The sequence below is a fragment of the Stegodyphus dumicola genome, chromosome X1, assembly GCF_044657685.1.
Source record: "Stegodyphus dumicola isolate Sdum_Otavi_A_Nest chromosome X1, ASM4465768v1".
NCBI classification, from domain to species: Eukaryota; Metazoa; Arthropoda; class Arachnida; order Araneae; family Eresidae; genus Stegodyphus; species Stegodyphus dumicola.
Window position 1 is genome coordinate 52,488,562 of NC_140780.1, and position 25,932 is coordinate 52,514,493.

At 33.3% G+C, this 25,932-nt stretch overlaps 1 protein-coding gene across 1 annotated transcript in view; it reads right to left on the reverse strand.

Moving 5' to 3' along the window:
* Nucleotides 1-625: 625 nt before the first annotated feature.
* The window catches only part of LOC118193756 (paired box protein Pax-7-like), a 46,245-nt gene continuing 20,938 nt past the window's right edge, over nt 626-25,932 (reverse strand). The window contains exons 4-9 of the mRNA XM_035364887.2: nt 23,527-23,726; nt 17,087-17,246; nt 7,954-8,108; nt 5,423-5,622; nt 1,516-1,631; nt 626-930 (exon numbers count right to left, since the gene is read on the reverse strand). Of these exons, the coding sequence (XP_035220778.2) occupies nt 827-930; nt 1,516-1,631; nt 5,423-5,622; nt 7,954-8,108; nt 17,087-17,246; nt 23,527-23,726 (935 nt within the window). The 3' untranslated portion in view covers nt 626-826. The remainder of the gene's footprint in view (nt 931-1,515; nt 1,632-5,422; nt 5,623-7,953; nt 8,109-17,086; nt 17,247-23,526; nt 23,727-25,932) is intronic.

Below are 25,932 nucleotides of genomic sequence, written 5' to 3' on the forward strand. Positions count from 1 at the left end.
ACAGTCGCTGGTCTAGGTCAATGTTTTGCATATGATAATAATAATAATAATAAAAACAAATGCGTGATTATGCTACGGTAAAAACTTTTCGGTTTGAGCGTGTTGCACTAACTTATTTGAAAAGTGATTTAATAAAAAATTTGTAGTTTGGACTGACATTTGTTGTTTAAGCATATTTTAATCAACACCAAATCGTTTCTGAATAAATTTCATACATGATTTACGATATATTAAAATCATTTTTTTAAATAGGTTACTCATTTGTTGAAGACATGGAAAACGTGTTATAATTTCAATAGAATTCATATGCTTTACAGAAGTTGAAAAGTTTTACAAAATTTTCATACGAACATGTAAAACTAATATCACTTCTTAATTTTTTGAAATGTAGCTTTTAGAAATCACTTAAGAACGCTTACCATAACCATATATATCAAAACAATGCATTTCCTAAGGAGTAAATTTGTCTGGAAGATTTATCTATCGCATTACAGGAATTTAGTGTTTTGTACAGAAATATCATGTTAACACAAAAAGTATTATATGCAATATTTCTTTATTTACACAAAAACATTCACTATAAAAACACACAAATATAATTGGAACAATGTTTACATGAAAGATATACAAATAATTTTGCTTTAAATATCTACATGCAAAATTTTATGATTTTAGTGAAAAATGCACTAACGACATGAAAATATATCACCAAGTACATCTTCTTTTCAATGAAATTTACAATGATATATCTCGTTATCTTAGCCAAAAATAATACACGAATGATATTAAAACAGCATAAATAAAAATACATTCTATGAAATAAATGTTAGAAAAGTCCTAACGCAGCCGTGTGCTCTCTTGACTTTTGTCTTAAATTTGCAAGAACATTGCAGGATGTGTCAAATTCTTTGCAGACGGTATTAGAATTCACTGAAAATAAAAATAAAAGTATAAATTATAAGCAAATTTTGTTGTATATAATTTTAATCAATTTTTTAGATATTTAGACATTTTATGCTATTATAATCTATTTTTGGAATACTTTAGTCATTTGATTTACAATATCGTGTTTAGCTGCATGCGTTATTGTTTTAATTTGTCATAAGTTTATTTATTATCATTGTTTAAAAACCAATGTAAAATGTAACTATGAAAAGAGAGAAATTTCTTTTCTTTATAAAAATTTTCACCCCTTAAGCTTTTTTTCATGCGTATTTGCATTCAAAACAGTGATTCTAATTAGTCAAGTTATTTCATGATTAAAGTCAAGTTATTTCATGAAAGGTTACAGGTTTCGTATTGCTGTTCTTTCTATTAAACTTTTCTGCTTTAGAAAACACGCAGGATGTATACTTATAAGTACAAAGATTATGAAGGGATGAAAAAAAAGTTTTCGAATAAGGTATTTAAGTAATAAATTGGTTAGTGAAAATATTATATTATCATACATTGTTTTAAATCTCTGTAAATATCAAACTAACGAACTAATGATTTGTTTTAGAAATCGAAGCTTACCTGTTGGAAACTGACTGCCATACGAGAAGGTGCTTTTCATGTCTAAAGGCATAAATGTATGAGACTGCAAGTTGTTGAATGTTGTGCTCATAAATGATTCACTGTTGCTAAGCATTCTGTAAAGGAAAAAGTTAGGCAAATATTAAAAACCGTAAACCTCTTACAGAAAGATAAAATATTAAAATTCAAATTCTCGATTCCTATATGCCTCCCCAATTTCTTGCTTTAATATTTTATGTTAGAAAGGGCGAAGAGAAAAAAATGCATGTTGCGTAGACGCAGTCAGCTAATCAATGTTTATTCATTTTAAGCAATGTTTAAGAATATTTTTAACCGAAACACTGCACAGTGATTTTTTTTGATTAATTTCATGATTTATTTATTATTAGCTAGCTAGTATTTAGTTAACATTACTGCTCATTGTTGCTCGAAGTTTGAGTTATGTTGTAAAATAAAACAATAAAGTAATTGATCCACTTCCATTTAAACTTTATTTAATATTATTTATTTTTTATTTAATTTCGTTTAATCTTATCACCAAGTTTCAAAACTTATATATAACTCTAAAACTTCTACTTTTCAGTTCTCCCACTCTCATTCCCGTACAATTCATGCCATAGAGAGTTTCACACGTGCGCTTATTCGATTGTTAGGAAATAGCAAGTTTAATAGCTCGGTTGGATAAGTTAGTTTAGTTCCGTGCAAAAATGCGCAGGTTACGTTAAATCGAAGCGAAATGTACGCATTTCTCCCCTTATATCTGTTAATCATTATTTTAATATTCTTTCCTTTGTAATAATAATCTCTTGTTATGCATAGTAATTAGAAAGCAATCTTTTGTATACCGCTTTAAAAAAGAAAAGTGTTAAGCACCGGAAAATAAAATAACCATTGCGTCTCTTTTAATTTAATCATTTTCGAGTACGTCAAAACAAATCCAAGCGTAATATTGTAGCATTAGCTTACTGTATTTGAATAAGGTCTATTTAGTAAATTTAAAGTATAAAATAGCCAAACCAGATAGTATATTTTGCTTCTAATAAACTCTTAAAATGTTTCATAATGATAGAGAACTTAAATACTAGCACCAATATTAGTAGCAAAACCCGATGGTAGATGGCAGCACTACGCTGAAAAGTTCAGGCATTTCAATTGCGAATTTCCAAACTTAATTGCAATTCTAAACGTAATTTAAGTTTCTGAAATAAAAAAAAAAAAAAAAAAAAAAAAAACCATGAATTCCCCCCCCCTTTTATCTACTGTACATAGTTTTTCCCTCTGAGAGCTGTTTATTGGTAAGTTGTATTTCCTTTATAATTTTTATTTTTATTCAGTGTGTTCAATTTGTACTTGCATTTTTGTATTAACGTTTCATCAATTTTCTGTTGTATTTATTATCTGAAATGTATTTTGAGCAGATTCTTCATTAAGCTTCCCGGAAGTGGTAGGCATCACCCTTAAGAACTTTTCAAACATACGATTACGCCTTACTACTATTATTCCAGCACGCTGTAGTCTTATCTACTGCTGATGTGTTCGATCTTTCGAAATCAGGGTCTTTTGTTTGCCTCCCTTCTCCTTTGTTCCTCCGATATCCCTCTTGAAAGCCGCAGGCAAGACTCATTCATGTGAAGTTTTCCTGGGGCTTTACAAGGTACGCCTCAATATTTATCAGATATTATGTAATATTAATTATTACTATGTATCCTAATTGGAAAGTAGGTTTCTTTAAAGAAATAATATTATGATCAGTAGTTTGCAACTGCTTTCTTCGGAAATTAATTACTCGCATAATTTTCTCCTCTCGATTTTCGGACGTAAAATTAGTGGGAAAAAAAAAAAAAAAAAAAAAAAAGGAGGGGGAGGGATATGCGAGGAAAATGCGGTAGAGTGCATGCGTGTTTGAATATAGACATGAAAAGATTAAAATTTATTTACAATAAAATGCTACTTTTAATTCTATGCACGCAACAAAAATGTTCAAAAAGGCATAAAAGACGGCGGCGTCATAGTAACACACGGTAGCCATTTACCACTTGGCCAAAATAAACTTTCGGTTTTGCCACTTACATATATCTAATACCGAAGCTGCAGCACGCCATCCCTTCCACTTCTGTTACAGCAGGACCTCATCTACTCCACTACTCTAAAGGATCCGCCTCTTCCGGGATGTCAAAACCTTCCGGTGACGTCATTGGCCACGGCGCAACGCACAGAGTATTAGTGAACTCCCATTATTTAACTATTATTTTGAATGAGAGCAAGACTTAAACTTTTGCTTCTGCTCCCTAACGTTATAACTTACAGACCAGAGGGGTATAGAAAGCTCTAAGATGGGTTACTGGAACAAAATTATCTCAGAAATCGCCTACAAACTTTAGACTGATGGTACTGGAATTATCTAAAGACATTTCTAAAGACTATAAATGTATGGTAACTAAGGCCTATGAAAAATAGCTGAATCTATATTTTTCCAGTCTTGCACAAATACATAATAAGCAATTGAAAAAGTAAAGAAAATAATCATTTAGCTAAACACGATCCTGCAGACGCACCTAAAGCAGGTTATATCAATATCCTACTCCCAGAGTTGAACACAAAATTAGCCATATGGAATTAACCATACTAAATTAGCCATACGGAAGCGAAAACACCCCTGAAACTGACAACAATGTGACATCTAGCAGTAGAAAAAAAATCCTCTGTAGTTTACATGATGTTCATAAGAAAAGCATGATTTAGCTTTTAAAAAAAGAGAAGGGAGGAGAAAATCTATTCTGTTCCAGAATACGGAGTTTTGCTTCTTTAAATATGTATTTTGAAAGAAGTAGTCTGTAATTGCTTAGTTAAAAAAATACTGTGATGCGATAAAAATATGCGTTTTGATATTTCTGTGATTCTTTTTCTACTCATCTTGTAAAGTGCCAATTTCTATGCCATATAATTTAGTTCGACAGTTTGTTTCGTTATCCGCCAAAGGTTCGTACACAAACTAATCGTTTAAGATGGTGCTTACTGTAATTTTTGTCTTTTTCTAATTTGCAATTTTTTTTTTTTTTTTTTTTTTTGTAAATTTTGTTTATTGTAAATTTGTAAGAACAAAGGGTAAGTAATGAAGGTTTTTCCTTGCACTTTTAAAAAAGATTAGAAAAATACAATTATGTGTTAGAGATAGGTCAATATATGGTATGGTTTCTTAGAATACAAAATACTTTTTTACTTCATAAGTTTTCATAATTTTTATTACAAAATTCATAATTATTTATCAGTGGTAATAAATGAATATGCAATTCGTATTTAATAATTTTATCAAAATTTAATACTTTTATATTTGTAATTTCAATCTGGAAAAATATTTTACATTTGTGTTAAATAGTTCTCACTAAGCTAGCGAGAAGTCTAACGAATCAAAATTATGAAAATTAAGTACTTATCCTTGAATATTTAATTGCAAACTGTATCTTAAATGTTTTGGAATGTTTTGCGCCGCCTCTTAGGACGCTGATGATAGCATTTTATCTGTGATATCAATTATCACAAAACTCTCAAAAAAGTCCAGCAGCATTTGAGATATCTATATGCTATTCTTGGAAAAAAAAATGAGATTCATCGAGGAAATTTTACTGTATGGCTTGCTGCCTTCGCTTTATGGATATTTGTTTCTGAATTGAGGACATAATGATAAAGTAAAAAAAAAAAAAATAATAAATGTTACTAAAGATGAGGAACGAAAAAAAGTATTTCCAGTCACAGCCTTCTTTTTTTGTACTGGAAACATTAAGATATAAAATTGAAAGGGCATTCATTTTTACTAATAGATTATGTTACTTTATGAAAAAAGATAACTTAGGATATTTCTTCATGAATTACATTAATCCATCACGTAATTTGCATTATCAGTACTTACCCGAAGTTATCTGCCGTGGTGGGGAAGCTTGCATGATTGCAATGTGCAGTCGTAGCTTCTGACATTCCACCTGTACGAGGAGGTAGTGTACTATTGTAAAAAGACATATCACTTGTTGAGATATGCGGATGCGGAAATTCTGCTGCTGAGGAATTTGTTGAAGCTCCAGATACAGTGTTATTTCCCAAAATGGAGAACATCTACGGGAAAAAATATAATTATTAAAATGCATTCAAGTTTTATATATGTATAATTCATGTAAATAGGCATAACTAGTGGTGATTGAATGAACCTTTTGACGTAGAGATATTTCTGGCGGTCGCTGTAGTAGTAGAGATAAAATTTAGGAGAACACACAATTGACAACTTTGACTGATAACCGGGTAGGGATAGCATGACTATTTACTAATAATTTGCAGACAAATGTGCCATGAACTAACATATAATTTAACTGTTAACATTTTGAAAGATATTTTTTCCCACATCACTGCGTTATGGGGGCGAATAAGCATAACAGGATTTATCTATGACGTATTAAATTTCTGAAACAATAGAGGAAATAAGGCAGTGACTAGACGATGTTAAGTTTTGTAAGCGAGAAGAAGTAAAAAGGCAAAAAAGGGTGATCGAAAAGAGCGAACGTGATTGTGCAACAAAGGCTTTTCATACCAAGGGCAGGATTGCAATAAACAGATTACATTTCGGATCACATTACAAGAATGTTTAGATTAAGCGAATTAAATTTCAGATACATAACAGATTAATACTCCGATAGTGGGTTAATCCGATAGTGGGTTCATCGCTTTCCAGAATGACTGCGTCTAAAAATTTGCGTCTAAAACAAAGCATCACGAAAAAACGGAAAACTTATACGACTTTTATCATGAAGCTTTGTTGAAAAGACGTGCATTTTAATTCTGTTCATGATATCGCTTGAACTGTAAGCAAACAAGGAATCTGTCGTGGATGATGAACATTTGGCACACGTGATTAAACATATGCAATCAAATTACAGCACATTCAGATTTCCGTAAATACCAAGATGTTTTCGACTCGGAGCGTTTGTGACGGAAAGTTGCACTGGCAGCTACATTTACTGTTCTATGGAATTTTAAAGCAATGGTACCCTGTACTTTTAACCAATTATTAAATCATACATAATGATGCAGCAGCTTTTTTTTTTTTTTTTTTTTTCCCACTTTCAAATACTAGACATTAATTTTGTTATACAAGCTAGAATTTGAACAGATGGCTGAAAAAAAGGTATGGAGGCTTCGCGTTGAAGAACTTAGAACTTTCAGCTGAGGATAAATACACTTTTCTTATATGAGCATTTCGGTGAAGCAGCGGTTTCCCCCGACAGGAGTGCGGATGTAAAAAAAAAAAAAAAAAAAAAAAAAGGAATGCAGTTCATTTTTTTCATTATTTAAATGGAGTGAATTTAAATGGATCGGGATCAATAACTTTATAACTTTTAGCAAGAATAAGGAATTCAGAATTGTCTTCGTACTCTGATGGAATTATAGTTTTGTTCCTGAGGTAACAAAACATTTTAGAATTTATGCTATTTTAGAAAATTACGTTTTCGTTCCAATTTTATAGGTGTCTTATAAAACTTAGGTAGATTAAATAAGCTTAGAAAATTATTAGTGTAGTTTTATACCTGTTATAATATAGATGCAGTAATTTATGCCCTAGATCAAGAAACTCAATCCTAGATTGAATATCTCTGTAGACTAAACACCTCAGAAGAAACGCAATTTTTTAAATTCTTCCTGAGTGATAAATTAAGGAAAAAATAATTATATGCATTACAATAGATTATAAGGAATTCTCGCGCCTTCTTAGCACGCCTTCGTGGTGTAATGGCCAGCACACTCGGCGCGTATGCGAGAGGTCCGAGGTTCGAGTCCCGGCGAAGGCATTGCACATATTTCACATCTCCTAATTCCCTCCAAAAACTCCTAATGGCTCTACAGTGGCGCCCGAACAGGGAAAAAAGGTGGTGGATGACACTTCTCCACAGCCAGGATTTGGCGTTTGGGTCCCCTAATCTCCAGTCGCCCTTTAAAAGGGGGAGTATATAAGATATTTCTCCCGCCTTCTTAGCATGCCTTTGTGATGTAATGGTCAACACGCTGAACGCGCATTCAAGAGGTCCGTGGTTCGAGTTCCGGAGAGGGCATTGTTCATTTTTCACTTCTCCCGCTTCCAAATAACCTAATGAGCTCTACAAGGTTATAATAATTGGAATAATTAAATCATATGGGCATATGCCAGTTAATAAGAAAAATTATTTCAATATTCATCATTTAGTTAGCCATTCATTATTATACGAATATAGTTTGGCGCTATTACAGAACAGCATGGTGAGTAATTGCGCTCAACTATAATTTCATTTGTATAACAGTCTCCAAGGCACATTTAGACACCAACGGAGAATAATCTCTAAAAGTTCCTGAGACGGACTATGGTAAACATTAATATATATACAAAAAATTATGAAAGTGATTATGCATATAAAATATTACCTGTTGAGCTAAAGGTCCTGAATTCACACAGGACTCGGGGGCTGATAAAGATGGATATGAGGCATGTGATGAGTGATTCTGTCCGAAAGATGCTTGAAAACTTGGTGCAGATGGAGCGGATGTTAAAGTTTGTGGCCTGTGCCAGGTGCCACTTTCTACAATGGAAAATTTAAATATTTAAAATTCTTCATGCCAGTTTTAACACTGATAAAGAATAAAAGTTATAGTTTACAACAAAGAAGGATATTGGGAATGTAAACCTATTCTACTAGTTCAGAAGTAAAATTCTCAGGCTATTAAATTTTAAGCGCAATTTTCAATATATTACACTTGAAAATTTAGTTTTAAACATCTAAATAATTTCGAAAATTATTAATTAAAAATCAGAAAAGCTATAAATTACTTTACACTTCTAAAATAACCTGCACGTTGAAGAAAAAAATTCCGAAGTTTCATAAAAATTTTAATAAAAATGAAATTAGTTAGAAAGACAAGATTTGATCGCTGCGATTATGACAAAGCATACGAGGGCTATTTGCGTAAGATGAGAAATGCCTTCATGGAAGAAATTTTAAGGAAAACTAACTCGTATTCACGTTACGCATCGGAAAAGCTATGAAGTCCATGCTGCCAGCCCGTTCGTCAGCATTTAACCCAGGTCGAACTTCCCAGCAGTCTTATTCAGTTGATTACCAGTGAGTAATTAAAAGGACAGTGTAGATTTATAAAAATGTAAAGTAAACTAACAATAATACATAATAACATTCGGCATAACTTATTAAGAGAAGAAAAATATACCAAGATGAATGTAGATTTAAATTCAAGAATTTAACAAAGAACAGAAGCACAACATGCAAACTTTTCAGGAATAATACGTAGAAAATGTCTCACCTCGGATGAAAAAGAGACAATTTTTTTACCATTAAGATACCATTCGCAGTTCTTGCAAGTATTTTTAAGGAATACAGCTGAATATCACAAAGGCTTAACTACATCGAATCTGCTTAGTATCATCGCAGCTGATAATATATTCCAATATTTAGGAATTTAAAGAATAAGTGGAAGAAGGCCCCTTCCCGATTTTGGTACTATTCATCTTGTTGGATGCTTCTACTTTTAACTTTGATTTAATGATTTGAGTGAGCGCTTGCATGCATTACTGAAAAATCTGTATTATTATTTTTAATTACCACTTTTTAACTAAAAAGGAGCATATAGAATTATTTATGTGATGTCTAATCACAGGCAGTAATCGTCACAGCTTTAATAAATTTTCATTTTCAAATTCTTCCTTATAAATAAATTTATTACTAACCAGTTGCTACCTTTGCTGTAGGAAATTTTAAAAGTAAATGAAATGCGGGGAAACATTTATTTAAGCTGATGTCGGAAAAAGACTGAATGAAACTTTTATTGAGTTTGAATTGTAGGGTTTATATTTATTTTAACTAACATTTATTTTAAGTTTAAACTATCTTTCCCGTCAAGCCTTACTTTCCCCTGGAATTGCCAATGCCAGAGTATGTAAATTTTAGTAGAACGCGCAAGGATTCAAATTGTCAGCGGAAGTATCTGAGTTAAATAGAAAAGAAACGAGTTCGAAAGTGTGCTTTCTTGCTTCACGAGCGTGGAGGTGGCTAGTTAGAAATTGAAGAACCACGCGTCTCGGCTGCCTCGGCAGTTTGTTAATCGTTCAACGTAATATTCAGAAGTTTGCTGAATTATCAGCGGTATCTTAGAACGCGGTGAGGTTAGTTACGTTTAGAGAACCTCGTAGTTAGCCACTTGTTACTATTCTTTTCTTAGTTTCTTATTTTTATTTTACCGCCGGGTCGGCGTAGTTTGTGAGCGTCAAGAGCACGCATTTGTAATTTCTAAAGTTGAATAAAAAGGGATTTAAACCCTTTTCAAGACTTTGGTCTACTTTCCAGTTCTTAGCAGTCACCACTATTGTTGCGTGCAGGTTGGAAGCGCGCAACATTACAGAATTTTGCCTGTTATCAGAAGTGGGACAAAAGTGAAGCAATTTAGACACACGTCTCTGGTGAATTATTAGAAATTAGCTACCGCAATATTGCGCCAAAGTAACTACAAAAAGTTAGAAGAAATGACGGATAACATTTAACTTTGAAACGCATTAAGATGCACCGTTCTAAAGTGACGTATTTTAAGTATGAAAAACTTTATTAACACTATTTACGATAACTGAAAAGCATAACATTCTCGATATTACTTTAATTTTTGGTGCTGTAGTTGAAGACACGATTTCTTATGCTCATACTTCGCACTCATCTGCTTGGCCAAGATAATACCTTTCAGTTTTTTTCACATAACATAGTGTCAACCCAATAAGCCGCAAAATTCTTTAGTTATTAATTAACTTGTTTGCTTTATTACTTTTTTGAATTAATGTTTACATAATGCATACGTTTTATTGCATGATTTTTAAATACTTCAAGGCCAAGAAATATTTTATATTATAAATAACTCAGGAGACTTTTTGAAAGAATTAATGACCTTAATTCGTTCTCAAGCGTTTTACAGAACTGTATAGAATTTTTTCGTAATATTAAATTTTATTATTGGAACTAATGTATTGACATTGCTTTATGCTTAATGAACTGCACAGACTGCACTTGCATAAGAAACGCTATGTCTCCCACATCAGTTTTTCTTCACTTCAGTTTTTAATGCAGTTTAATCTCTAAGAAGTCCTATTAAGACCTGTTCAACCTTGCCATAGCGGGTATTTCCAAAGTCCATGAATTGAACTTTGAATAACGCAACTCTTACCTAGAGTTTATTTTGCGATACCTAATGCGTTAAAATCTAATGGAGCTACATCGAAAGAGTATGGGATTGTTTGAAAATGTAATGTATTTCATTGTAAGTTTCTTAATCTATTTCCCGTTATAAAGCTTAACGTTGAAGAAGACATATCTTTCGAGTTTTCATTCTGTTGTATCTATACTAAATTTTTTTCAGAACTGCATAGTTGATTTCCGTTACGGTTATTCCTGGAGTTGCTAAAGTTAAGAACGGATTAAGCAGATCAAAATCTTAGTTTCGATTTGTGTGATGATTAGTGAGCAAAGAGATGAGGTAAAACATGATTTCTCTATTTCTAAGTTGTTCTGTTGATTACAAGGAGATAATAAATAAATCTGCCTATTATCAAAATGATTATGATAATTACTAAAAAATGAAAAAAAATAAAAGAAAATTTTGAGTTCTGAATTTTTTGTGGAAAAATTAAGACGAACCCTTCTTGCTAATTACAAAATAACTTGTATTGAAAACTGCCAAAGTAGCGATTTTGCCAATGCTGGTAATACCGGGGAAAAGATATCTCTAATACCTACGGACAAAATCATTAATTTCAAATAAACATTGTTTTGACATAGTAACTGCGATAAAAATAAATGTTTTTCTTTATCAACAATTTCCGTTAAAATGCAAATTAAGTTAAAAAATGTCAGTAATACTCAGCAGTAACTAAGGTTCGTGCAAAGTGATTGTAATCAAAGTACTTATTTATACTTAATGTTATTTATAACGTAAATGTTATTACGTTATAAATGGATTCAAATCCCACGAATAGGCTGGCTGTATGGAAGTTTTCGAGGGTTTTTACATTTGTAATTTGAAAACGAAACCCGTTCTCTCACAAAGTCCTCCACAAAGACATCCCTCTTCAGGCAGACAACCCTAGTGTGCTTTGCCATAATCTAATAAATAAATTTATATATAACACAAATATGAATCACTTCTCTTTCAAAGTTTTCTGCAAAGGTATTCCTTCTTATTCTGTATTATACCTTACGCAGATCGCCTTTGCGTGTTTTACTTCTAATTAATTAACCGAACCAAATCAAGAACTTGTTTAATTAAGTGAGACAGAAAAATCAATATCACGTTTTGTATAATTTTCACATCGTTATTATTGCTTAACATTTTTATAAATGCATCAAGTTTATATAAAATATCAAATAATAAATCACAGTGTGAACCGAAAGTATAACATCCAGAAGTACAATTTTAGGTTTTAACGTATGTAATCCAAGTGGAATTTAATACTGTAAGAAAGGATGGCGTAAATAAAGTCTTCCAGTCAAAAACTGAGCTGTATATAACTCTGCACGCGTAATAATAGCTTTTTGATCTAGGTTCGAATCTAGAGGAATGGAGTGGTTGCATGGATGCTTTCGTAGTTTATGCATGTGTAATGAAAATACGAGCTTGTTTTCCTTATAAAGTCTTCTACAGTGGCATTTTCTCCTTTAGATAAGTAGCCTCGTATGCATTGTCATAGTGAATTAAACAACAACAATATGATAGAAGAAATATCTCTTTCCTCACAGAAGATGAGAGAAAATATTTCAGAAAGTATTCTTGAACAAATTAAATAGAATTCAATAAAATTGGAAGAAAAATAAGAAAGAAGGTTAGTAAATTACATTACTAAAAATCAATTGATTAAAAAAGTATTTTTTAGAAAAATATTTTTTCAGAGCAGAAATGAAAGACTTGATAGATATTTTGATATGACAACTAAAATGGAGATATGAAAACATATGAGATATATTTCGACCTACGGTTTCTAATTTGTCAAAAATCAATGTCTTTGGATTTAGCTAAATTAAAGGATGCAGCTTATAACTTAGCATTTAAATAGCCAACTAATATAAATTTTGCAGAAATTTCTTCAGAAATATCTACAGTAGGCGTCATTTAACGCTATCTCGTTTATCCACGGCTATTTTGGTACCATTAACAAAAATGGTGACACAAAAACTACACTCATGTCCATAAATTAAGGACAATGCAAAATCAGGCAAAGGAAGAGTTAGAAGCAAAAAAAAAAAAAAAAAAAAAAAAAAAAAAAAAAAAAAAAAAAAAATTGACTTATTTGTAAAGCTTATTTATTAAACAAAAGGTAAAGAGCAAAAACAGATGCTATATGTTTGATATTATTAAAAAAATTAGCGATTTTTTCTCCCTGGAGCAAATTACAAAAAACACCTATTTACGAAAAACCAATATTACATGGTTGGTATGATTGTTAATACATTGTATGTCTCCCAGACGATGCAATACAGTCAGTACAACGTCTAGGCATGCTGAGTATCAAATTATCGATCTGATCTTGGGGGATATTACACCACTCAAAAAGCAATGCTCTCCGAAGTTCCAGTAGACATGTAGGAGGAGGTTGACGGGCTGCAACTCGTCGGCCAAGCATGTACTACACGTGCTCTACTGGATTCAAATCCGGTGAGAATGATGGCCAGTCTATACGGGTGATATCCTCCGATTGAAGGCATTCGCTTACGATGTTTGCACGGTGAGGACGGGCGTTGTCATCCATAAACACAAATTGTGCACCCATGGTGCCCCGAAACAAACGTACATGTTATTCCAGAATGACGTCCCGATAGATTTGGCTTGTCATGGTTCCAATTTGAACATGCAGGTCAGTTCTGGAACCCAGAATAATTCCACCCTAAACGAGCACTCCTGCACCACCGTAACGGTGTCATTCAATGATGTTTTCTTGGTGGTAACGAGTACCTGGAGCTCTCCATATGAAAGTCCGGCGAGAATCAGACTGCAAGCTAAATCTGGACTCGTTGGAAAACATAACACAAGCCTACTGTTGCGGTGTCCACAATGCATTCTCTCTACTCCAGGCTAACCGCAGGCGACAGTGAGTTTCAGTAAGTGGAACGCATCTGACAGGTCTACGAGCATATAGACCAATCTGCCCTAAGCGTCTCTACACGGTCTGCCTTGAAATTGTCGTACCAGTGGCTGAACAGAGCTGACGAGGCAGGACTGAGGCTGTGCTCCGCCTGTTTCTTTTGGCAGTAACTGCCAAATATCGGTCCTCATTCGGCGTTGTAACTCTGGGGTGACCTGTGTTGTAACGTCTACTCACATTACCATCATCTTGGAATCGTTGCCAAAGCCTGGAGATGACACTCTGGGCAATTCCAAGTTCGTCTGATACTTCCAGTTGGGAATGCCCACATTCCAGACGGCCGATAATTCTACCACGTAAAAAATCATCCAAATGTGTCCTTTGTGTCATAACTATTCAATTATTGCACTGAAATGCTTATAAAGCGCCTGCAAACAATTTTACTTCTTTGCCTGTATTCCTTATATATCACTCTCTTACACTCTCGTCATTGTGACGTACCATCGGTGTCATCTGGCTACTTCCTGAAATTTGCATATGATTCTTGAAGATGTGTGTAGTGATTTTACAGGTGATATATTTATTTTAGAGTTCGATTTCCGAGTGACTCCGAATTATCCTTAATTTATGGACATGAGTGTATTTTGATATAACTATACTAGAAACCTAAGTTATATTCACAGCATTTTAATTAAAGGAGGAAAAAATGACATTGATAATGGAGTGTTTGTAGTTTTTTCGAAAAAGGCTCGTTTATGAATTATTCGTATTCATAATGTGCCTGAAAATTATTTTATCGATGCTATACCACAGATCTTAACACTCGAAGAGAGTTTGTAACACGTCTTCATCAATATTCACCCAAGCGTTAAATTCCTAACAACTGAGGTTAGTTGGAGACATTTCAGTTTCTCCTTCAGTATCCTCTATTTCATCATATATTAAAAGGTAAACATGTTGAAAATAGATCTCGGTTGCTTTTTCTGAAATGGGCTCCCAAAACATGTTCAACAGATGCAGTGCATCAAGAAAGATAATTTTTCTTGCTAATTCATTTTCATTTGTATCCAATTTTTTGTTTTAAAGTAGTTTTAACACTAATCTCACGACTATAATATTTTTTCATAGCTATAATAATTCTTTGATCACCTGGTTAAATTATGATTATGATATTTGCAGGTAAATATACAACTTCAATACGTTTAAGTGCATAGCTTAATTTCTAAAATTAGATGTGCCGGAGCCCTAAGAAAAGCCGTCAATAAAGGGGAAAAATAAATAAATAAAATAACTAATATAAAATTAAAAAAAAAAAAAAAAAAAAAAAAAGCCTGAAGATTTTACATTACATGATTACGCCCAAAGGGGATTTTTTTAACATTTTGTGTATTACCTTTATTTATTAAATATCCTGTTCTTTGCAGTTAAACCATAAAATTCAGTTCAACAGCAATATCGCAAAATAATTTTAAAATGAGAATATCTTTAGAATTTCCGATACACAGTCTCGCGCGCTCGAGATAATTCCCCCCCCCCCGTACCGTTTGCCATTACTCGCTTTGAAGTCGTTGAGTTTGTTAATCAAAAACTCTTTAAAGTGTTACAAAATATGAAATTTAATATCGATTTCACATTTTGTAACACTTTATTCCAAATTTGGGCCCATATTCGGAGGAGGATTACGTTATTCAAAATTGAATGGCTCTAGGTACCGTTGTTTTATCACAGTGCGAGAAACATACATACATTTATGCAGCTTATGCTTTATGTAATTTCTTTAAATATAACACGGGGCGATAATATTTGTTGGCAACAGTTTGAAAAGTGATACGGACATTTACAGTGAATCGAGGCAAAATGCCAAGACGAAATTATTAGCCCTTCTGAGCTAACGCTTCTTTGGACTAATAGTTAAGTAATAAAATACCATATGTATTATTCGGGGTTCCAAATGAAATTATAATCTCGCTCAAAAACTAAGAAATAGCTTAGCCGGGCTGTAGCTGAATTTAAACCTTGAATATATAGTATACTGAACTATTTCAAGAGTTGATAGAAAAAAAAAAAAAAAAAAAAAAAAAAAGAAGACCATTCCTTTTTCAGCACACCAATGAAATATAGATAAAACAGTTAAAACGTCGCCTAATGAGGAACAAAAGAATGCTAGACAGAGTATGAGAGCATGGAAGGGAATTTTAACGAAAGTATGTAGGTATGAAAACAAAGAGAGTAGAGTCTAATACTTTCTGAGCCCAATCTACTGCCGATATGATTTTAGCTGAGTGAATGTGACAGGGATTTTAGCTGAGTGAATGTGACAGAGATTTTTAGCTGAGTGAATGTGACAGGGATTTTAGCTGAGTGAGTGTGACAGGAATTTTAGCTGAGTGAATGTGACAGGGATCTTAGCTGAGTGAATGTGACAGAGATTTTTAGCTGAGTGAATGTGACAGGGATTTTAGCTGAGTGAATGTGATAGGGATTTTAGCTGAGTGAATGTGATAGGGATTTTAGCTGAGTGAATGTGATAGGGATTTTAGCTGAGTGAATGTGACAAGGACCCCGCATTCGGTTTCATTGACCTAAAAAGTTTGCAGGTGCTCTTTTCCGTGGCAAGTCACTAGCGCTGGACATGCAATGCTAGGATAAGTACTTCAAATAAGTTCACGAAAATATTACTCGGTTTCATAAATTCATTGCACTGACTAAGTAAGGCTTTGATAATGTGGGTGGGGCTTTTCTTTCACTAAAAATTTCAACTTCCATCAAGTCGTTTGTTTCCTGAGAAAAGACAGGCATGCATTCAGAAGTCAGAATTAATTCTTAAGGCTTACTTATTATTAGCATAAAATTTTCGAGATAAAATGAATTTTCTGATTGTGGTTCAGTTGCCTAAAAGAAGGTTAACTACACGACAGAAATATGGTTCAATTGCATATCGGAGCCCTCTCATTTTGGGCTCCGGTGCGTTGCCCCAAAAATTAAGATTTATCTCAAAAACTGAGAAGTACAGGAGCTGGGTTCCGGGGTAAATTAAGCTTTGCTTAAGAAAGATATGTACCTTATGCAGTTGTTAATAAGAAGGAAATCATTCTTTATTTAATTATCCCATTTCAAAAGGCCCACCACATTGTACCAAAAGGTAAAGTCGCTAGACACTGCTAGTTAGACCTGGGTGCGATTGCTAGTTCAGCTAGTTTGATAACAATATTCGAATGATAAGATTAACCGCGATCACAATAAGCGGCTCCTACTGTAATCTAAAAACTAGGCTTTTCCAATAATTTTGGACACCAAAACAGGTACAAGTTTAGATCTTTCAAGATAATTCACGGATATAGCTTACTTCAACTGTACCTGAATTTGAAAAATTAAATGTGAGTTTAATATTGACCCCCCACTTGAGTTTGTTTCAGAGGAAAGTAATCTTACCGTGATGCTGGAGGGGATTTGTTGTTGTTTCGTAGCAGTGAGGATTAGGTGGGGGATATGCCACTCCTAAGGGTATCGTTGGAGCTGCTGAAAATGCTGCTGACATTTGCTGGCCTCCAACTTGCTTTCTCCAGCGTGCTCTCCTATTGCTAAACCATACCTGCATAAATACTTCAGTTTATTATTGAGTCTTAAACTATGTGCATATTATAAAATTTGAAATATTTAATTATAGAATAAAATAATTAAGATATTATCTCTATGAATTCCCAAGGCAAAAATGCATATAATATTCATTATAAAGAAATTCTGAAAAATCACGGACTTCGAGTTTTGAACAAAGTCTAGTATAACTGTATGTATGAATGTTTTTGAATTTTGAAAATACTGGGATTAAAAAAAGATTGCAGATATTTAAAGGCATTAAAATCTACCCCAGACTGTACATGAAAGAAAAAAAAAAATTTATCAACTGTGGTAATATATAATAGGCAGGGATTCAAACATTCAGTTCTGTTAACTGAAATTGTTCTACTGCTCTAAAAGCACTTTCTGATTTTATGAACAACATGTTGGTCGTGTGGATTAACTTCTGCAAAATCAAAATATGTCAAATTAAACATTTATTCGAAGTTTTTATAGTATCCAAAACTTAATACCTTTTCGTACTGTATATTTATCAGATGTTTTGACCTGAATTAAGAGAATTTAGCTGAGCTCGATGACTAATCTTTCCTTTCATCACAGAAATTACCTGGTAAAAGGAGTAGAAAACTTTAACCTTTATCGTTTTTAGATGCTTATAGACATCTAAAAATCGCGATAGATTGTTTTAAGTAGAAATCAAGCTTTCTTTAGTTCTGAAAATGTTAAAGACAAATTTACTGGCTTTTGAACTACTAATATTGATCATGAAGACTTATATTTCATTTTCGGACTACAAAGGAAAGGATTTTATGTTTAGGCACCTTTTAAGAATCTGACTAAATCATACCTGTTCGAGAACAGACAAATCAGAAATTGCAATTTCATGCTTATTTCTTTGACATTAGCCAAGAAACTTCAGATTAAACAGCCATTCTTTATTCTTAACAAATTGCGCAGGAAATTTTTATTATTTTATGCACGTAAAATCTAAAAGCCATCTTGGTCAGTCTTACCGCACCCAATGAGGGCGAATTTCGAATAGGTGATGGAAGCTTGTGAATAGCACCTTCAGGGAACGGGAAAATTTACAAATCCGTCAATCCGAAAGTCATCTCAAAAGGATGATGAAAAGAGAAGTAAAAAAAAAAAAAAAAAAAAAAAAAAAAAAAAAAAAAAAAACCACCATTTTTTTCAATCTCAGGATATTTTGTTCAGAACTAGAATACAGTTTGCAAGAAAGGGCTTCCAACCTTAAGGAAGGAGGGAAGGCGCAAGAAAGGAGACTCGAAGCTAAACATGATGTCAGAAAATTTCAGACTTTAAATATACATATATATATATATATATATATATATATATAATATATATACATATATATGAGAAATGAGTAATCACATTCAGATATAAATTATATCAAACTGTATCGTTAATGTTGTGGAAGGAAATTTGCTGCGTAAAATTAAGTCAAATCAGTTGAAATAATATAGATGATCAATTAAGATCGGGAATATAACAGGTATGTTAAAAATTATTTAGAAATGGCTGAATACGCAGGAAATCATAACAAATCAAAATGTTAAAAATATTGTATTAGTGTTTAAAATGGAATAAAATATTAGAATTATGAATGATGAGACTATAAGAAATGAAAACAGCACAAAAAGTATATTAAATCAGAACTATGAAATTTAACTAATAAAAATTTATTAACGGTAAGAAAATTAATTAAGAGTTATAAATTTAAATTGCTTAATTTAAAAATCATTGGACAATGTAAGGAAGACACTTTTAAACATCTGAAAGAAATCAGAAATAAAATTGAGTAAAACAACTAAGATTTCGAAAAATGAATTATTTGTTGTACTCTATAAGCAGAATACATAACAAATAAGTTAAAAATTAAAGAGTGCATAGAAAACTAGAAAGGAAAAAAATATCAAAAAAGTTAATAATTATGCTTAGAATTAAATGGCATAATAAATAATGATTATATACGTATATGATGCGAAAATGTAAGAAATAGTTTTCTTTCTTCCTTTTTTTAAGTGGAAAGAAGTTTAAAAATTGCATCTAAAATTAAATAATATAACAAATAAACTGCGTGTATATAAACAATTACTTTCGTAAATTATAACAAGTCAGTTAAAATTCAGAACATGTTAAAAATTACAAAATGCATGAAAAACATTTCTGGGTAAAATGAAATAAAATATTACAAATTAGAAACGTTAAGTATTAAAAATTATAGCAAATCAATATGTTATGATCAGAAAATGTAAGAAATAACTTAAAATGAAGCAAATCAGTATATTATTATGAACAGAAAATCTGAGAAATAAGTTAAAATCAAAAGTTTGTAGGAAACTGTAAAGGAGAAAAATTTGAAAATAAAATTAAATAAAATGATAAATTAAAAAAAAATCCAGAAAGTTTAATTTCATGAGATGAAGAATTTAGGGGTAAATTACTTTTATTTCTTTTTTCCCTTGTAACATGCACTGTGTCTAGAAACGTGCACTGAATGATTTAAATAATAGATTTTAAAAAATGTCCAAAATGTATAATTTTCTTTTTTCGTCAATAGAGTCGTCAATTCATCAATTTTCCTCAACAGTTTTCTCAACCCCAATCATTTTCCCCAAACTAATATGCCCAAACAGTAAAAATCCTTTTGACAGTTTGCCAATTTTGAGAAAGTAAATTCAAATATAAAATCGAAACTAAAAGTAGCAGTAAGCCTATAACTCATCTTAACCAGCAGCATAAAACAATGCACCTCTACTCGTGACTACGCCCTCTGTGCCAAAAACAACTCAGATTGTTCGTGACTATTTGCCTCTCATGGTTATGCCGTCTATTGTGACGTCACTGATGACGCTGCCCCTGGCCCACGCAATCTGAGTGACTTCACTGGTCAGGCTCCTAACCCTCTGCTGCAGAACTCCCATTTTACCACTGCTTATCAGGCTTATCCAATGCTGGCGCTAAACTGCACTGTTTGGTGACAGTTTTTGTTTATTCTATTCTCCCATATAACGAATGGACAATTCGTGCTCATGTACACATCCGCTCTCATGCTTTGATTTGAAATTATCGTATCAATCGTAGTATATCTACTGGTCATACAGTGATTCTGATTAAAAAATCAATCACTTAACAATCAAAAATTTTTTTTAAAGCAGTATATATTTAGAATCCCCAATTAAGTGTTAAAAACTGCCATACAATTCTTTTTGAGTCTTTTCTCAATTTATGATACCAGGTTCAGTTTCTTCTTTTAATAAGATGAACACTTTCTTATTTATAATTTTAGCTTTTTTTATTTAGCATCATTTCCTTTGCACTTACATCACATAAAAATTCATCAACAAAATCTCAAAATCTTTAAAAACAGTATATGCTTAAAATTCCGAATAGAGTGTTAATTGCTGTCATATATTTTTTATATTCGCTATATTATTTACATTAGTTACATTATTTCTTTAAAAATAATGCATAGAGATATAATTTGGTGGCAGCATCCGTTTATTTGAAAAGTGATTCGACGCAAAATCAAAGCGAACACAGAACTGAAGATTGATTTTAATTGATATTTAATTGCTTTATAACGAGACCTCGTCTTCACAATGAGCCCTTTCTTGTTGTATTAAGCACAATTCCAAGAATTCATTTAATGCTTATAAGTGTAATATGCTATTCTCAAACACATACCTACTTTAAATACCAAATTTGAGAAGTTTTGGATTATCTCATAATACATTTTTTTACGAAAGTCTGTTCAGAGCTTTCGGTTTATCAGTTTCCACTAAAATTCTATTACGTTGTTCCCATTGATATAAAAGTCTTAAATACTAAAATTAAAAAGTTTTGGATTATAGTTTAATACAGCGTTTCATTGAAAAAAATAATCGGATTCAGGTAAAGCGCCACTCCCAGTTGTCCATTAAAGACTATTATGGCCTTCCTGTAAAGTACCACTTTGGGCTGCCCAAATTACCCCCAAACCTAATCAACGTTTTATATGAATGTAGAGACAGTAAATACCTAAACAGAAATTTTTGGAAATTTCATATAAGGGTTATCGTGGATCAAAAAATTTGACACAGATTCACAAATAGACATACATCTTTAATAATGTGTTATGGGAACTCTAATTCGTGCTTTCACTTAAAACTTGATCTCGAATTTTTAGACCGAAAATATTTACATCCATTACTTATGTATGTAGGTTGATGGGAGGTAAAAATCTTTCCCTCATCAATTCTGAAAATAAATTAAATAATACATCTAAAATTCACAGATGTTTCGTCAAATAATAAATCTGGATGGCGGAAGAGTGTCTGAACAATAATCAGAGGATTACAAGGTAAAATTGGTAAAATTCCGGTCTGTAGAATATTAGCAGCTAATTCTTATACTATAATGTATCTCTAGAATGATTCTCTCCCCCCCCCACCCAAAAAATTGAGAGTTCACATTCCTTATTAGGCCCATAGTCTAAAGATGCAATTTAAATTGCATCTTTAGACTATGGGTCACCCAGTATTTTATGTTTAGCAAATATTTAGGAATGTGACCTGGAATAATAATTACTGGTAATTTCGAACCTTTTTGTCGTTCTAATTTTAAATAATATTTGTATGAAGATAAACTTGAGATAGTTATAAGTATAAAAATACACTGGTGTGCAAAAATTAAGGACGAAGTCGAAAAATTAGCATATCAGCTGAACGAAGAGGCAGAGCGGACAGAAAGACCAATCAGGAGATTAAGTAAGGTGATGTACGGTAGCACATGCGCAGATATGCAGGTAGACGTAATGGGGGAGTGTCTGAGTAGTATAAAGCATGTTGTCGGTGTAAGATCAGTATTTCTGGCAAAGAGATTGCACGCCGTATAGCAGTTAAAATCACACCGAGTTGCTGCCTCAGCGAGAAATGGCGAATAATCAGTCTGTTAGACGACATCTGGATGCTTTTACCCGAGGTCGAATCATTGGGAAGTTGGAGGAAGGCCGCAGTGTGACAAGTGTGGCTGCAGAGTTCGGAATTGCTCACAGCATCGTTTCACGACTTTGGAGAGAATTTCAAACTACAGGAACAGCTATCCGGGGGTTTAGTAGTGGTCGTCCCCGAGGAACCACACCCGCAGATGACCGGTATATTGCCTTACAGGCCAGAAGAAACAGGCGGCAGACAGCGGGAGAAATTGCTAGACACACGACACAGGCGACTGGACGACCGATATCGCGTTTTACCGTGGCCAGAAGACTGCACGGTGGTGGTCTGTTTGCACGATGCCCTGTACAGTGTATACCTCTAACGCCTGCCCATCGGAGAAGGCGTTCTTTGTGGTGCCGGGAACACCGGAATTGGAGAGACAATGAATGGGGACGAGTACTCTTTACAGATGAGAGCAGATTCAGTCTGAGTAGCGATTCTCATCGCATACTCATCTAGAGAGAGCGGGGAAGCTGCAATCTTCCCTCGAACATCATTGAAAGGGACAGGTATGGAGGTGGCGGTGTTCTCGTTTGGGGAGGCATCATGCTTGGTAGTCGTACAGACCTTCACATCTTCGACGCAGGTTCAGTCAACGGGACCCGTTATTGTAACGAGATTCTTCTTCCATACGTGCGTCTTTTTAGAGGCGCTATGGGTCCGCAGTTTCTTTTCATGGACGACAATGCAACATGTCATCGCACAGTAGCTGCCGAACAGCTTATAGAGAGTGAGGATATTGAACGTATGGATTGGCCGGCACGATCTCCGGTTCTCAATCCCATCGAGCATGTAAGGGATTTTCTAGGAAGACGCTTGGCAGCTCGTACCTTCCCACCAGTAACGATTCCGGAGCTTCGATTGGCGCTGCAAGACGAATGGGCAGCAATGCCTCAACAACTCATTGACACCCTCATTCTCAGCATGGGCAGACGCTGTGAAACCTGCCTAGCAGTCAGGGGAGATCATATCCCCTGTTAAAGACCGGATGTTTCTTGCTGGACACCCATCACAGGGATGTTTCGGCCTTCAGTCGCATTACGCTCCATGCTACTTTTTCAATAAAGCTTCTTTTTATCCCTCTGATTTCTCTTTTAGTAAGTGTTGCTTACATTACTCATGTCCTTACGTATTGGGGATCTTACGGTATTAAATGTGTTGATTTAGAAAGCTTTTGTACAAAGTTATATTGAAAAAACCGTCTCGTCCTTAATTTTTGCACACCAGTGTATACATACGGAGCCACGATAGGCCACCAACTGTCTATTAGTGAATTAAATAGGTGGAACATACCTGAACTCGAGCTTCAGTTAATCTTGTCCTTTGGGCTAGCTCTTCCCGAGTATAGACATCGGGATATTGTGTTCTTTCAAAAGCTCTTTCCAATTCATCCAGTTGCTCCGCACTAAACGTAGTGCGGGAACGACGCTGTTTTCTTTTTAAAGGAATTCCTGGTTCAGAATCGCAGTCGGAATCATCATTGGCTATACGTCCTAAAATTAATGGAGTACAAAAGCATATACTTATCTATGGAAGTTTCTTAAAATTAGAAATAACAGCAGGTACTTCGAATTAGAAGCTTTTGTGTTGTCAGTTATAAAAATTATTTTTCATGGCTTGTTAATTCTTTTGATGCAAATGATAATACATTTACATTAAACATAAAAATCACATATAAAAATAATAAGAAAAATGCAAAATTTTTCTCAGATGGAGTAAATTTACAATGATAATTTGTAAAATTCGGCCGGGGGAAAATACTCACGTTTTTTCTAATTGTACTCAAATTTACATTAACTCAGCAAGAAAAATTGTAAAATTTTTATACGACATGCAACAAAATACTTTCTTTCGTTTATTAATGGCCCAAACATTTTGAGTTTGAAATTTCCAAAGAGCAGTATTTTATGAATCTATGTTTAAAGACCGTCAAATAAATATTTTTCTAAATTCGAGATTTTATGAGTAAAGCTAGGAAAAAAATCAATGTTATCCGTTTTCCAGTTCATTTTGCGATTACTTAAACTGGTAAAACCACTTTATTAAAACTGACACTTCAAAGTAATACTTTTGTCAAATCCCCAATTATTTATGGTGAGTTTTCTCCATTCTTTATTTCTTTCCAACAAAGATAAATTTATTTTATATTCTGCATCATAAATATTTATTATCCACAAGATGATTTAAGTATGCCATAAAACTGATTTCAAACACCGTTTTTTTATCAGAAATAAGTCACTTAAGATTACAAAAGACTGTATCATTCATTTAATTATTACATGAAAACATGAAAAAAGAGTGAGAAAAATAAATATGTGTGCTTAATGAGTCCATTCCTTATTTTGCCAAAATTGTTTATATTGCAGAAATCACGAGAATATCAATTTACTTCGGAATGCACCTTATGCAATTAATGAAGTACTATGTTCAAATAATTAAATGTTAAATTTTAATAATCCATTGTTAATAGATGCTTAAACAATCAAAAAATAGATTATATAAAATAAAGCATTTAAATAAGCAATGATATTCATAACAGCCTAATTTTCATAACTTAGAAAGGAACCGAAAACAGTAGCACGTGGTCGAAAGCATCTTATTTTTTTATAACGACAAATTACTAAAAGTACCCGCATATTAGTATTTTTACTTTATTAGTATTTTGATACTATTACAATGCTTGAAAACTTCATTTCGTGAAAACGTATCGTGTTTCTCCCCCGGCGGTCATCAAATTTGACAAACGCTGTAGTTGAAGCAACAAAACATCATTGAAATCAAGCCGGGCCACCATCGAAGGAAACCAGGTGAGGCGCTGACGAATGACCAGAATGGGACCTGGACACTGGTAGGCGGGACGCCACCTATGTTCCGGACACAATAGTCTCAGGGTGACGCGATACTGCTCACACCTCATATTTAACTATTCATTCGAATGTAAGACCAGCCAGCCGGAGGAAAGACGGTTTCTTTGAAGGTTCCGACGACAAGAACCCCCGAGGAAAGGCACAATGAATTTGTGAGATCTCCCGCTGAGAGAGCTTGACTCGGTGTCTTTTCAAGACGTTTACCTACTCTGGATTAGAAAGTCATTAACACCCCTTTTCTCACCCCCAAGAAACCCCTCTTGTGGGCGAAAGAGTATATTCACTCAGTGAAGTCCCCGTATTCTTGTACTACAAATTTTGCTGATGGTCTGTATAGTTGTCATTATTATGGTAATACGTCAGCCCGATTTAGACTGAACTTGCATCAAAACATTTCACGGTTAAATGCAACAGTATCGTTGCTATACCTCAACAACTAGTTAGTTATGATAAAATTCTGCTGATTTAAAGTGGGACAATCTGTCTGAAAATGTAATCTGTTATGATACAGAAAATCGTTCAATGAGGAAAAAAGAATTTTTTTTTTAACTTCCAGTCCTTATGAAAGTTTTAATGAAGTCGTAATTACTGATGAGGATTTGTTAATATTTAATTCTTTTAAATTTTAAAGCATGATTAGTAAATAGTTCAGTCGTTTTGGCATTTAAACAGATGTTCAAGGTTTAAAAGATTTGTTCACTTTTGTCAAACAGATCTGTTATTATCGTTGAAAAAAATATGTATTTAACTGCTTGTGTGAATGTTAGAGGGTAAATCAGAGATTGGTAATGCAATCCTATATATAAGCCTAATATTTTAGGAGCAAGTTTTT